This window comes from Penicillium oxalicum, chromosome II (genome assembly GCF_001723175.1).
Source record: "Penicillium oxalicum strain HP7-1 chromosome II, whole genome shotgun sequence".
Taxonomy (NCBI): Eukaryota; Fungi; Ascomycota; class Eurotiomycetes; order Eurotiales; family Aspergillaceae; genus Penicillium; species Penicillium oxalicum.
In genome coordinates, this window is record NC_064651.1 from 3308723 (window position 1) to 3323472 (window position 14750).

The following is a 14750-nucleotide window of genomic DNA, read 5'->3' on the forward strand; positions in this document are numbered from 1 at the left end:
GGTAAGATGGCCGAGTTGGTCTAAGGCGTCAGGTTAAGGTCCACCTTAGCATAAATTCCTGATCTCGTTTACGGGGCGTGAGTTCGAATCTCACTCTTATCACTCAACTTTCTTTACAATTTTTTTCCTTTTTCTCTTCTTGATTTCTTTTTGCTAATCTTGCTTTACGCTTCCATGCTTAGTTTTTTTGTATTTACTGCTTGATATAAATTTTTTTTTGCTTCCGGCTCGGATTCATTGGATCTTACAATGTGTCGCTATGATTTGATTTCTCTTTTTCCGGGGCGTTCCATCATTACCTCGTGGCGAATGCGATGGTGAAGGTCCAGAGCACAGTACCTTAGGTGGTTACTTTCAATATACTATCAAACGCTGATGAGTACAACAACTAACAATCACGAGTCTGGAAGCAGGTGGTTCTAGGTAGATTCATCCCGTAGGACTTATTCCATAAGACTTCAGTGACTAGGTGCTCAAGTACTACATGGACACCATTACTCGATAGGAGGGGTACTCCAAGGCTGGAGATACACACAGTAGGTATGGATGCAGATTGACGGGACGTCCACTGGCAACCTCCCCAACAGCCAAATGGACCTCGTCTACATCTACTTGGATAGTGAAATGACGTTGACTACACCTACACGGGCCTTTCACAGAGCAAAAGACCCGAGAATCATCAAATGCAGAACCGACGGCTGAGTATTTCATTTTTTTGGTCTTGTTTGCTTCTTTTTTTCAAGGCTGATCTGGTGCACCTCACTCGCATCGCAGGGTGTACATTCTGATGAAAATCAAGCCGCCACCCTAGGCGGTGACATCCCAAGTCAACATGGACAATAATGAATCAATCGAGGGGGAATCTGAAAACACAAGGCTTCACTTCAGCATTTTGGGGATCACGTCAAGAAGCCCTGACTGGGTTCGACGGATGAGCAATCACAACAAAAACAACTCCAAAGAAGAATAACGCGTGGGTCGGACCAGTCTTCAACCTTTCGGGGGGAAGAGGGAAAAGTAGCATCCAAATCAAGCCGCAGGCAGTCGGCTCATGTCGCCCTTGTCCTTCTCAATCCAAGAGGGATCAATCAGACGCTCACGGGCGGCGTAGAGGTGCTTGTAGGCACCCCGGATGGTACCATCACTGACATGGACAATCTGGGAGATCTCCTTGGGGGACTTTCCTTGTCCCATCAGGTGAGAGGCCATGTAGATGCATGCAGCCACGATGGACAGTGGGGAACGTCCAGCCAGAATTCCAGAGGCGGTGACTCGGTCTGACAGCTCGACCGATACACGAGGAAGAGGGTATCCAAGACGGAGCAGATTGCAGAAGCGGTTGCACATGTCACTGGGCTTGGTCGAGGTGGTGGTCTCATATACCACATTGTCCGGAGTGCCACCACTTGCAACCACGGCAGCCTTGCGAGCCTCATCGTTCTGGGTGAAGAACTTCTCCAGGGACTTGTAGATGCGGCCAATTTCCTTTCGACTGACCTTGGTGACGGCAAAGATCTCGGAAAAGGAACGGGGCACTTTACACTTGCGGCAAGCGATGAAGATGCACCCGGCAATCAAAACATCTTGCGACTTGCCCTTGAAGGCCTTGGCGTCGTCAACGGTCTTGAACAAGAATTTGGCAGTATCGGCCACATTTTTCTGAATGTTGAAGCCTTCACACATGGCGCCAATCTCCTTGTAAGCCTGCATCAGTGCCTTGTTCTGCTTGTCGTTGGACTGCTTGTTCTGGGCACGGTAAAGGTCGCGAGACCGACCGGTGGCTCCGCTCGCGATGGAGGTCTCCAGCTGATCTCCGTTCAGCAAAGGGTTGCTGGCATCACCAACACGTGACGGGTCGTCGGAGTTTTGATCATCATTCGAGAAGGTGCGCCATTCGGAGCCCATGTCGATACCTCGGTCTCCAAGAACCAAGCCGCAGCTACCGCAAGTGGTTTGGTGGGAGTCAAACTCCAGGTTGGGAGGCACTTCCTTGCACTCGCTGCAGATGACGTGCGCAGCAAGATTCTTTCTGAAGGGGACTCCAGCCACCTCAGGCTTTCTTGCGGGGGATGTCGTCGCCATCTTCTTCACTTGACCAAACTGTTCAATCCGAGCCTGACGTCGCTGGGTGATGTTTTTATGGGACACCGGTATGCGATATTTGCGGGTATAATAACGGAGGAACAGTGGTGAATACGTTTTGGCGGCTTGCGAATTATAACCGCAACTGGAAGGATAGCTCCCTCTCTGGATGGGAGGGAACCAGAAGGGACCGGAGAACGTCACGAGGTTATCTCTCTTTGCTGGTGGACTGTCACTTGTGCAGCGATGATTAGCCAAGCTTCACTGAATCCCAACCACACGAGTGGTTGGCGCTTATTCATGGCTGGTATCATTGTCTCTGCCCGTCTGCCATATCAAGCCTTCACGCGATTCCTCTGACACGAAGCACGCAAGTGGTATTACCTTGTTCGAGATGAAACTAGTCGCAGACTCGCAGCTGCTCGATCGATCACCTCTCTGCCAGAGACGTGAAGAGACCGTCCCACCGAGACGTCGCGCTTCCTCGGAGCGAAAGGATTTTCTCAAGCCTTGGCTTTGTCCGACCACGTTGAACCAGTCAAGGTCTCCGTAAGAGATATCTCACGAAAAGGGCCGCAGAACTTGACGGATCGTTGCAAATGCTGCGCGCAAAGAAGCAACAAAAAGTCGAAGCTCTCGAAGGACAGGCGAAGGGGAAGAGAAGAGAAGGTGGTGGGTTGAGAGAGCGGAAGTGAATGAAAGAATGAGGTAAGAGGGGCCCGGTCAAGGCAACCATCGAGCTATCCAGAAGAAGATGAGGACCGCCCAGATTTGTAAATCCAAAGTCACGTGGGTGGAAGGCCGACTGTGCTACGGTTTTCTCACAAAGAGTCCAAGTTCACCAGTTGGTGACGCGGGCGGGACACTGGAGCGGGTCGGATGACTCAGCGCCAAGCCGCGATCCCGAAGAGAAGTCGTTTGCAACCTCAACTTGCACGGAGACCGGCCCAGTTCCATCCAGTCGAGACACTAACCCCCCTCTTCACTCGCCCCATCTCCAAACACCTTCCGTCAAGATGATGTCCCAGTCGCTCCGGGCTTCGGTGAGCTCAAATCTGTCACGAAGTGCCTCTCTGGACCTGTCTAACCCGCAGTAACCAGCGCTCCCTTCTCACCCGTGCCGCTCGGCAACAGGCTCCCGTCGCTGCTCGCCGCACCTTCCTGACTTCCACTGTCCGTCGCGGTATGTCCTCGCTTCCGTGAATCCCAGTGGCCTGTCGTCTGCATCGAAACATACATCCGCCTCGAATCCTACCACTAACTTCGCATAACCCTTCCTTTAGCCGACCAGGTTCAGGAACTCTACCTGCGTGAGCTTAAGGCCTACAAGCCTACTCCCGTGAAGCCCAGCGATGCCGAGGGCAACGTTCAGACCTTCAACCTCCCCAAGGCTCCCCCCTCCCCCGAGGAGGCCAACCTCGCCAGTGAGCTGTCCGCATACGAAGCCCAGCAGGTCGAGGTCGAGGGTCAGTCCGCCGCCGGCGAGGCTGCCCCCGCCGAGGAGAGCTGGTTCGAGGAAGATGAGGAGGAGGCCGCTGCTGCCCACTAAATACGCCTCACCTTTTCTTTTGGCAGGGTCTGGGGAAATATGAGGGGACGTGCATGCATTTGGCATCCTAAGTTTGGGCCGCCTCCTCGGGTTCTAGCGCCTGTAAATTAGACCACTTCTGAAATGTTGAGCTTTTCTTTTGATTCCACGAAGAATATTCTCACGCTTTTTGCGGTGTTGCTCTTGACAATCAAATGCTACGTGCAAATGGTCCCGTCCGGCCCCTGCGCATCGATGCTTGGGAATGCAATTCGGCATTAAAGTCCTCCGGCATGCAACCTGGACTGAAGCGGAGAAGCATATGCATTTGCACAAAGCTACAATGTATCTCGAGTCAAGGTCTCAGATACGACTATTTAGTGTCTAGGAATCTCAATGTAAAACCGGACTGGCCGGTATGGGGTTCGCTTGACGAGAGGGCTGTCAGCATCCCTCCCCACTAAGTACGCGCTAACTCAAGACAGATTCCGTGACCTTTATATTACAGTCCAGTGATCCTAGATGAGCTCTTGTGCCACCTTTTCGTGAACGCAATGGCATTGTTTTGGCGCGAAAGAACTCAAGCGGGCCAAGGACCATCATGTGCGGGAGTATACACGAAGGTGAAGAGAAAAGGGCTGGGGGAGGTAAAGAAGAAATGTTACCGGTGAAACAAGAATCCAAATGCTATTTCGTCTAAGTGAGATGTCTACTAGGGTGCTCTCCTCACCCTTCATGATCATAAATTTCCAACATCATCGCTACAAGAGGCTACGAAAGACTATGTCAACCCTCAACTTCAGGGTGGCTCACGAAAAATCGGGTTGGTTGCTGATGGCACAATAGCCGAGTCTTGCAGAGTGCAAGGCAGAAAAATACTGGAATGAATTAGGGGTAAAAGGACACGCACAAGAAAGGCGCAACACAGGAGATCCATCTACGCGGTCTCATCCACAGGAGGAGCGCTGGTGCCACTTTCGGTCGCCTTCTTGGCGCTAGCGGATGCAGACAGGTCCTCAAGAGCCTCCCCTAGCTTAGCGGAGATAGACCCCTGTGCGGCCGAGGGCTCAGCGCCAGGCTGAGCTGAGTTCACCTCGACATCCGCGTCCTGCGATCCCTGCTGGGGTTCCGCCAAGGTCTCACCCGTGGTTGACGCTGGAGTTTCTGTCGGGGTCTGAGGCTCTACCATATCGGCTTTGGGGGGCTCGATGTTTTCAGAGGGAAGCTCACGAGGGACAGATGCACCATCCAGGGCGGGATCAGCGGACTCTCCGGCAGTATTCTTGGCAAGCTGAGGGGCCATGGGAATATCGGATGAAGCAAGAGTCTTGGTTGAAGGGATATCAGGCTTGGTATCCCCGCTGCCCACGGTCAGATTACCGTCCTCGCCGACGGACCAGACGTTCCAAGTCTCCGTGATCTTAATCTCGGGGATAGTCGGTAGTCTGGCATTGGTATTCTCTCCGGCAGGCTTCCGCCGCGCTGGGCCGCGGGCTCGGCCCTTGCGCGCATCACTGAGCGGCTGCTTCTCCGCCGGTGCCTCGGGCTCCTTTTCCTGGGGCTTGGGCTGCGGAGGGCCCATTTGAAGGCGTGAATTAAGATCAGTCAGGAAGCCAGCTTTGAGGGCTGCAATTTTACTGCCAACAGGGCGAGCGGGGACCGTTGGCTTGGGCTTGGCTGCTGCACTAGGCTCTGCTGTCGGCTGAGCGCTGGACCGATTCGGTCTCGCCGGGATCTGCGGCTTGGGGCGATCCGGAATGACTGGTGCCTGACGTTTCTCAGTGGGGGATGTTTCAGGAACCTGCTTCTGAGGGCGCGGAGGAATGGAGGGCCGCGACGGCACTTCAGGACTTTTGATCTCTTCCGTGGCCGGCTCGACGGTGGTCACCAGGCGCTGACTGTCTGGAACATCTTCCCAGATATCCTGGCTCGGGAAGCGCTGCTTCACGATATCGGGCCGCGAGGGGGTCTTATCATTTCCTTGCAGAATTTGGCGTGCCACTTCGTGCGAATCGATTTTGGGGGCCTGGGTCTTTCGGGCCGCCTCCTGTTCGGGGGTTTCGAAAAGCTCAGATGAGTCAGATTTGGGGAGATCAGGGGTCGAGACCGTGGCATGAAGCTGCAGACTGTTAGGCGTGTCCTCCCAGAGATCCTCACTAGGGAACCTGTGCTTCAGCAAATCGGCGCGGTTCTTGAAGCGTTCGGTGGCCGACAGGGATCGGGGCTTCTTCGCATCGCCTTCCTCGGGGAAAAGAGGCTCGTACTCCTCCACATCTTCGAGCGGGGTCGATTGATCCTCGTGAAGGTCACGGGAGTCGTAGCGGGCCAGCATGGGGACGCCCTGTCCGACAGCGGATCGGCTGTTGGAACGGCTGTGTGAGTGACTTGGGGGGCGGCTGCGTTCCTCGTCGAAGCTTCCGCGATGTTCAATGGTGGGACTGATCGCAGGATGCAGGTAAGCAGACTCGGGACGAACTTCGTCGGCGGCCAAGATGGGCTCATTTTCTTCAGCTTGGTGCTGCGTAGTGGGCGTCTCGGTATAGAGCACCGGGGTCGCAGCAAATCCGTCCGGGTGATGAATGGGGTGCATCGGGTCATCAACATGGATCACTTCGCTTTCCGGACGCTGACCTCGAGAGCTGCTTCGAGCATGGCGCAAAGGGGAGGCCGGAGCCTTGGGCTCAATCTCGGATGCGGGGAAAGTCATCCGTCGAAGAGGGGATTCCGCGACATGCTGATGCTCGCGGCGAGTGTCGGGCTCGGGAGTGGCCATGCGATGCGTGTACTCGTCCGAGGCCAGATACCCAACTTCCTCGTTTGGTGTGCTTGCAATCGCGGGCGACGTGCCTGCACCAGAAAGCAGAAAAATCAGTTCCTCATTCCACGTGCAACGGTCATACCAGGTTGAACTTACCAATCCCAGAGCCAGAACGGCTTGGTCCGTGGACAATCTTGTTCAGATCGTCGCTACTCAGGGCCCAGTCGGGTCGAGGAGTGCCCACACCAGGGCCATACTGACCCTCTTCTTTGACAAACTCATCAGGATGCTTTTCGTACCAGGCTTTTTCAAACTTGTCGTTGTGGTGAACACCATGGCCATGCAGACCGTAACTGCCAGGAGGCAAAGACGAATCACGAGCACTGCGGCTGCGGTGATGGTTACGACCTTGTCGCGGAGTCCCGTGCTCAAGATAAGGACTCGGAGAAGGTGCCTGGACATCTCCAGCATTGGGGTACATTGGAACTCGGAAGCCCTGCTCCTCGCCAAAATGTGCAGAAAGCCGGCGATCTGAGGCTGCCGACTCTGGGCGAGAGCCGCTGGCCCGAGAATTGGATGTACGACGAGCACGATCATGCTCATCCATTGCAGGGGAGTCCAGGCTCTCGCGGCCCAATCCAGCCGCGGCCGCCTGTCGAGAATCCGTGCGGGTGACCGCCTGTACTTTGGCTTTAGCACTTGAAATGGGCAAAGACGGGCGCGGTGCATGAATTTTGAGGTCATTGCTAACGTTACGAGTCTCTGTCGGTGCCGGATGGTGGCTGTCGGTCATGGTTCCAACATTGAGATCGGCATATTCAATACCCTCCTCACCAATGGAAGGTATTGTGACACTGGGTGGGCGTGCAGGGAGATCATTCGATGTCGTGCGGACCATACTCGGACCATTCCACTCGTTGAATGGAGACGGCGCATAGCTGTCTCGCATAGGGGAGACAGATCGGTCTGAGCGGCGATTGGGACGTGGAGGGATCTTTGGCATTTCTGATGGAGGGCCTGGCTGGGGCGATCGAGCCGGCCGAGGGGGAATTGCCGGAGCAGCTTGAGCAGACATTATAAAGGATGGTCTGAAGCTCCTGTACCATTGAGAGGATTAGCCCGCGAACTTGACTCATTGATCCGCACAACACCTCGTAGCAGTTCCAGCAGCTGGAGATCTACATCCTCGTGCACCTCGTTGAGACCCAGACGCTGTCATCGAATCCAGTTTTGCAGTGCTTCATTCAGCAGGCTATACGGACCCTTTTCTCGCTGTGTGGGCTTGCAGTGATGCAGTGAAGAATGGGTCCGGGCAATGTTGCTGCAATCCAGGAGGGGAGGGAGAGGGGAGAGGGCACAGAGGGGACGGGAAAGTCCCAAGCTCCAACAACTGATAAGCGGCATGCAAGATGGTTTGTTTTACCTTGAATAAAAATATGCAATGTCAAAGCCAGGGTGACTCTAGCAAGATAAAAGCAAGGCGCAAGAGAGGGTCCTGAAGCCCAGCGTATAGTCAAGGATGAGGGTAGAATTGGAAGAGAAATTTCCACAACGTCAGCGATTGAAGCTGGACTCTGGCGACCCCCCAAAAGGATGATGTATGTCTCCCACCGTGACCCACCAGGCGCGTGACGACTCCTGACCACATCCAGTCGTGCCCGGCGCCCAGAGCGGCGTCGAGTCCAAGTACTCTGTAACCGTAATTATACTGTTGGTTTGGCGCTCGGATGGTGCACCGCGGGTAGTTCCTGCGAATCGATTACTGTCTGATTACCATACGGTTACTCTCGGCTCCAATCCACCTGTTAGACACCCGGCTTATGACACGAAGGACACTGCCACAGTGTGTAACTGTTCGGTCGAAAGAGGTACAAGTACTAAGGTAGATGGGCGATTAGATAAAAGGTCGACTCCCAGTCTCAATCAAGCTAGTCCTCCAGACGGGGACACGATACCCCTTTCTTTGATGGCTATCTGGGTAAATAAATCCTCCTTTTTGCCTGTTCTCTTGTGTGCACATATCACCTCCAACGGCTGGTCTCGATTGCGATTTCGAGCACTACCGTTCTGGTTCATATAGGAGCTTCGTTGCGGCATTTTTCGACCAAATGCCTCATTTTAGGGTGCCAGGTGGAGTTGTCAAGGCCACTGGTCTTCGCTGGGATAGTCGAGCCTATGGATTTGGTCCAACCACCGCCTTCTGAGCCTCTCGTGCAGAAACAGGCATCGCCTCGTTTCGCATACAGGTATTAGTGCGATCATCCATGGTGGCTAGACCGTGGGTCTAGAAGGGTATTAACGGCGTGGGCTATGAGTGTTCCACCCTTTTCTTGCATGATTGAGGAGGTACACCATCAAAGGGCCCTGAGTCTACCTATCCTAGGATAGCTTTGTTTTTTTATCACAGGCTGCCCCAATTGATCGCAAACTTGAGCCCAGGACATGTTCGACCAGGCTACAGGCCATTATCTCTAGACTCCAAACACAGCTGTGTATTGCAATCGTCGCCGTCACACCAGGTATCTCTCACAATGAACGCGCAGGCCCTTCCGTTCAGAAAGTGGATACAGTTCTACGCTGCGATCGCCGTCTCTAATCATGACTTTTTGATTGGCTTTTATCCCCGAGGCGGTAACAGACACCGTCGTCTCCCCACGTTCTGTCGTGATCACCGGGTCGGGTCTATCGACCTCGGCTTCAGATTGGCCCTTCTTTACGCTGATGCTCATCCTCTATCCACTTGTATAGCAGTCATGTTATGGTACATATTGACATTCAGCGAGGATGCTCACAGTTCTCATGGGGCATCAACCACTGCATCTTGTCCATTCAATCGTCATTAGTCTACGATAGCTTTGGGGGGGAACTACAGCACACGGAAGCATATGCGAGATATGCACGCCGGTGGGGTTGGCTCGTAGAATTAAAGACGGTCAGATATTATGTGCTGCCTGGTTTTTTTTTTTTTCCGATGATCACTAAGACGAAGAGGGGAAGCGGGGGGCTGCAGCGAATGAGTACGCGGTAGCTGAGACCATGGTGCCCAAAACACGAAAAAAGACAAAAAAAGAAAGTGAATGATAAGAGTGAGATTCGAACTCACGCCCCGTAAACGAGATCAGGATTTTATGCTAAGGTGGACCTTAACCTGACGCCTTAGACCAACTCGGCCATCTTACCATTATTGAGAGAGGTGACGCTTTTTGATTATATGTTTCAATCTTGTTCCTTGTCACTTCTTATCTTGCAGTCCGTATCTCAGCCCCGTGTCTCAACCACCTGCCACCTGCCACCTGCCATCAATGTTGGTCTCCTCACCTTATATTAGGAACCCTCCTGAACTAAGACGCAAGGCTCTTGGGCACTTGGTTTTGATCGCAGAGTTAAGATATATGAGTATAGTAATGGTTTCCTCGTACAATCTCCGTGGCAAAGCAACTTCACGTTATGGTAGTGTATATATATTTGTGGAGCTTTGGGCTGAATGGATCCGCCCATTCACAAGTTCCAGCCTTCCTACCTCCCACCGGGCAGAGCTGCCGCGTAAACGCATACCGCTGATGAGATACCACATCCACTCGTGCACAGCTCAGCCACTGGGGGCTGGCAAAGCGGGACCACTGCCGTTTATCGACCGCGGGCCCGGAAGACCAAGACCATACGACCAGGACATCTCTATTAGAAAAACACAGATAATATTATCATACTAGCTAGAGGTATCGAGAAATCAGTTCTGCAGCCGTATCAAGATGAAGACCGATCAGAACCAACGACCACATAAAGGTGCAATAACCGACAGACTAATTGAGACCCATCGAGATATATGATTACAGAGAAGCAAACAAAACAAGCAAGGCCGTAGCACGTTCCAGGTTGCCTTGTACAAGGCTGCTATAAAACAGGAATTCCAGATCGAGGCACCTCGGATCCTCGCTAGAATCAAAATGACCAAAGGACACAAGCGTAACATCACACGAGACAATGTGCGAGAGAGGGCTTCGTAGTCATCCAGACGCATGGAGAAATCTCCTTGAATCAGACAATCATCTGCGCAACTCCTTGACCACCAAGTGTCTTGCTGCCGACGAACTCTTGACTCTTCACACCAGCCAGCGCGTAGAAGATCGCAGTGAGGGAAAGAACAACGGCGGCAGCAATCAAGCTCGAGGCCCCGGTGACGAGACTGACCCACTGAATGGCGCACATCGCAGCGTACATGGCAGCACGCATCCAATTCGTTGTGAAGCGACGGATGAAGGCATCGAACTTGGAGGAAGTCGGGCAAATTCGCAGGAGGAAAGGAACCTCAATGAAGAGAATGATGAACGAGCAGGCCCTGCAACTGTCAGGAGATACTTCTGATACCGAGAAGAGATTGATTCAACCCACAGGCAGATGACGGAGAAGATAATTCGGATAGGAGGCGAAAAGATGTTGGCAATGCCCAAAGCAAAGCACATGATCATAGAGACCACACCGGCCCTAATCGAATAATTAGAGTACAATTCATAGCTGATCTTGCTTGTTGTCCACGAGGCGGATCAGGCAACAGCGGCGCATCACGAAACCTCGTCTCCGACCTGCGCGATCAAGATTCACAGGTCGACCGAGAAGAACTCTGATGGTTGAGGACCCCGGAGGCCTGGCGCAGAACTAACCATTGTCCATAGATACCTTGAAGAAAGAACATCGAGTTAGCAAGGCTGATCCTCCGATCGTCGCATGGGTGTCAGCATGGAGGGGTGCTTACTGAAATTTCTCGATTGGAATTCCTCGGCGAGAGTCATGATGGGAATGGGAGTATTCTGGAATTTATCGCGACGCAAGAATAAAACGCAGAATGCAGGTACTGGGCACTGGGGCTTCAAGCTCGAAGGTGGAGTGGTCGAAAGAGAAGAGGTGTACAAACGACTGCCTAGCCGGCACCGGGCGGTCAAAATGTTGAAACGCAAACAAAACAAAGCGGAAGCCACCCGCCGGAGCTGCCATTCTGTCGATCATCCATGCTGGGGAAAACTGGGGCTGAGGCCGTTGATTCCACACGGCTGTCCACGACGATTGAAATGGCATTGATGATGTGCAGAACAAATGCAACTGTATGTACCTAAACACGGCTCAATACTAATATTTTAAAGTCAAGTCAATGCCTATACATCTAAAGTGACATATGGCTGCTGTGAGATCTACCTTGCAGAACAACACAAACTATCTGCCATAGGACCGGGTATAGTGATCTGTAACATGTATGCGTTTCTCGCATACATTAGTCTGATCATGTCAACTTCAGCCGCTGCCGTCATGGTCGACCGCTGAAGTTTCAGCACGACCAGGAAAGTAGTCTCGCAATTGGTTGCGAGTTCAATGAGAGGGTAACAAACCGACAAAGAGAAAGGAGAGGATGAGGTAGTCTAACTTGGAATTTAAGTAGCGGAGCAAGATTGCCACAACTTCATTTAAAAAAATACCCACATAAAACCGCGCAAATACATAGTAAAGTGTAGACTCTACGTTCTCAAACGCAGGCAATTCCATCGCCTGGGAGGTGAACAAAAAAGCGATATCATGACAACCAAAAAATGACAAGAGTGGGATTCGAACCCACGCCCCTTTCGAGACACGGAAGTTTGGACCAGGTGAACCTGAACCGTGCGCCATAGACCAACTCGGCCATCTTGCCTTACTTGATGTAAGGTTGCAATTTTTTGGCACTATAATCTGAGTTGCAATTTTCCAATTTCCAAAGTCTTTGACTTTACTCCATGTCGATGCATTAGTAGTAGTTAGGAACTGCTGATATTGATTCCGTCCCACGGGAAGTAATCGGTAAAAGCAACACACAAATAATAAAGAACAAATTTTCACTATGAGACGAAGATCATCTGTATCAGGTCGAGAGTATAGGTCAGATTTTCAAAACGAGTCGAGGGCTATGAGGCACGAGGCTACTATTGTCCCCTGAGGATTCTTTTGGATTCGTCCCCCTACTCTAGGAGACGTGATCTGAAAACGGACATCATCTTATCCCCAGTATTTTCGAACCATGCAAGATGGTTCTTCAATACCAACACAGAGCCACAGAGCCATAGCTAAGACTCTGAGCCTCACGCCATTATCACCATCGCACTGCATCGATTAGAGGCTACTAACAAGACTAGCGCAGCCTTGACTCGAAACGCTGAACGAGCCCACTGTCGTACTGAATCTGCGGAATTCTTCTTATCCTTACACACATGAACATGCAGAGGTGTGGACCAGAGCCAATTACAAGGAGCAGAATCAGACCCTTGTTATCTTACGCAAGGAGCTTGAGCGAGACAGCTCGGAGGCTTCACAAGAACACCGAAACGGAGATGCGAAGCCAAAGCAACCTTTTGATGTGTGTCCGATTTATTTGCATTCACGCAGTGGTCGAGTCAGAGATGAAACCTGGGCTCCCCATCAGCAATGTGCTCATCGGTGATCTTCGGCTTGATTTCCAATATTGTTGGCTGCACCCAGATTCCAGGCTCAAGCTAATGAGTGATGATGGGGGACATCGTAGACCTAGGAATGGGAATTGTCTTTATCAGATGCGTAGATGTTCGATCAGCAGTCTTGTAGGTTGATAAAGCTAGGTTGAATAGACTGCGGAGAGCCCCACACCCGACCTACTTTCCTTGATGTGCAACGTCTAGCGTGTACCTGCTTCCACACACCACGAGAATTCTCGGAAACGCAGGAGGTGGGCAGCCTCTTTGAAGAGGCTATGCTGTGGCCAGATTGATATCTCTCTAGATTAAGTCTGTGAAGGTTAGTCGCATGTCATGCCTAATTGTCCGTCCATTGCTGCAGTGGATTCCGGCCTACGGACCCTAACACTCTTCAGGTAAGCAAGTATGTACATGGCATGTTCCAAATTCGAAATCACCGTCTGTCGTAGAAACCTCTATTTCGGGATTTGAGAGATTTTGAACTACGCTGGAAAGGGCTTCTGGCCCGCATCCTTCCCCATCTCTTGATATGCCTCGGGGCTGCACGTTGGGGTTGATTGATAAGAAAATCCCCGAGTCATGCAGTCACATTTCTTCGCTGAGCACAACGAGGGGTCCCGAGGTTGTTGCATGAAACTACGCCTAGTCCAGGGGCCACGCACGTCATCGTAGCTCTGGCGGTAGTTCATGTACTGGATCAGTCAGCTTGACACCGTTCACCCTGGCCCCGCCCCAACCAGTGGGCTGAGGCACAACCCATTCCAGGCAAGTACAGCACGCTGCCCCCAGGCACCCGAGTGGGCATCCACGGCGGGCGTTGACTAGCCCGGTCATATACTGGATAAGGAGAGCTTTACACAGGACGAGGTACCATCCATTCTAAACCTTACCTGAGATTCCGATGCCTCCCCCCCGATTCAATAGGATGTTGAATATTCAAACTCCAACGATGTTGAAAATATGTCGCATTTTTGTATTCTTCGGAGCGGCGACACTCTGAATTCTGACCTCTACTGTGCATTCATCCATACACCGAGTGTTGTGCGGTAGATTACGTCATGGGTCGATTCCGTAATGTCAATTCGTCTAGTGCCTCGCCCAGTCAAAATGCTTGACTCAACTACCAGAGAAGCCCCACCGTCGCCGGAAGTGCACCCGGCAGAGCCAATCATATACGTACACAGGCGGCGGATATATTCTACCATCTCACATGTAATGTGAATGGTTCGATCTGTCGTGACGGTGCTGCGTACTGTAAATGTCATATCGTTACACATGTATGGTAACGTAAGATTACATCTGTCGAAATTCTGTCGTCGTCATCGTGAAATCATGCATCACCCAGAATCATTAACGTCTTTCTTCTCGACGTAAACCTGTACATTTCCGCTTGACTGGCTGATTCCTCTGCCACATTATCAAGATTTGCTGATAAGTTATCCTCTTCAGCCCACTCTTACATCGGGACACTGTATTCCTCTCATGGACTCGAAGGCCTCAACCCAGACTTGTCGTGTCTGAAAAGGCCAAGATCGTCACGCAGAGATTTCTATCGCTCGCTCTCCTTCCTTTTTCCTTTCTCCTTGAAGGGGACAAGGGTGGTGGCCAACCCATCCACGCGTGCTACTGGCCGGCCAGTGCAAGTCGTGTCAGCGACCCACATTTTTTTGAAATACCGTGATGATTGGCCACAAAACCTTTAGACCAAGGTCCACTAGCACTATTCTCGCCGGACGTTGACATGGCCTTTGCCGGAGTTCAGTTTAGACTTATCGATACCGGAGGCGACACATGGTCACAAGCAGAGTCTGCAGGGCCCTTCATGCCCAGCAGATCGTAGTTTTGTATACACATATTATCGACCCTAGGACTCCAGGGGAATCGATGAATGTGCTTGTCCTGTCTTCAAGAC

At 52.0% G+C, this 14750-nt stretch overlaps 4 protein-coding genes and 3 non-coding genes across 7 annotated transcripts; 2 read left to right on the plus strand and 5 right to left on the minus strand.

Annotated features, from left to right (window-relative positions):
* POX_tR044 lies at positions 1-102 on the plus strand. The gene has a single exon. It is a non-coding gene; the product is annotated as a tRNA-Leu (tRNA).
* A 927-nt stretch (positions 103-1029) lies between these two features.
* On the minus strand, positions 1030-2082 carry POX_b03023 (Transcription initiation factor IIB; the record flags this gene model as incomplete). The annotated part of the gene is made up of 1 exon (XM_050111928.1): positions 1030-2082. One exon carries the CDS (start codon positions 2080-2082, stop codon positions 1030-1032), a length of 1053 nt encoding a protein of 350 aa, XP_049972274.1.
* A 1016-nt stretch (positions 2083-3098) lies between these two features.
* POX_b03024 (uncharacterized protein) lies at positions 3099-3631 on the plus strand (the record flags this gene model as incomplete). The annotated part of the gene is made up of 3 exons (XM_050111929.1): positions 3099-3125; positions 3184-3265; positions 3366-3631. The coding sequence occupies 3 exons, from the start codon at positions 3099-3101 to the stop codon at positions 3629-3631; spliced, it is 375 nt and encodes a 124-aa protein (XP_049972275.1).
* A 916-nt stretch (positions 3632-4547) lies between these two features.
* POX_b03025 (uncharacterized protein) lies at positions 4548-7443 on the minus strand (the record flags this gene model as incomplete). Its single annotated transcript, XM_050111930.1, has 2 exons — positions 4548-6457; positions 6525-7443. The coding sequence occupies 2 exons, from the start codon at positions 7441-7443 to the stop codon at positions 4548-4550; spliced, it is 2829 nt and encodes a 942-aa protein (XP_049972276.1).
* A 2003-nt stretch (positions 7444-9446) lies between these two features.
* On the minus strand, positions 9447-9548 carry POX_tR053. The gene has a single exon. It is a non-coding gene; the product is annotated as a tRNA-Leu (tRNA).
* Positions 9549-10403: 855 nt separating this feature from the next.
* On the minus strand, positions 10404-11155 carry POX_b03026 (Golgi apparatus membrane protein tvp18; the record flags this gene model as incomplete). Its single annotated transcript, XM_050111931.1, has 4 exons — positions 10404-10704; positions 10758-10850; positions 11027-11042; positions 11119-11155. 4 exons carry the CDS (start codon positions 11153-11155, stop codon positions 10404-10406), a joined length of 447 nt encoding a protein of 148 aa, XP_049972277.1.
* Positions 11156-11945: 790 nt separating this feature from the next.
* POX_tR052 lies at positions 11946-12045 on the minus strand. Its single transcript has one exon. It is a non-coding gene; the product is annotated as a tRNA-Leu (tRNA).
* Between the last annotated feature and the right edge of the window lie 2705 nt (positions 12046-14750).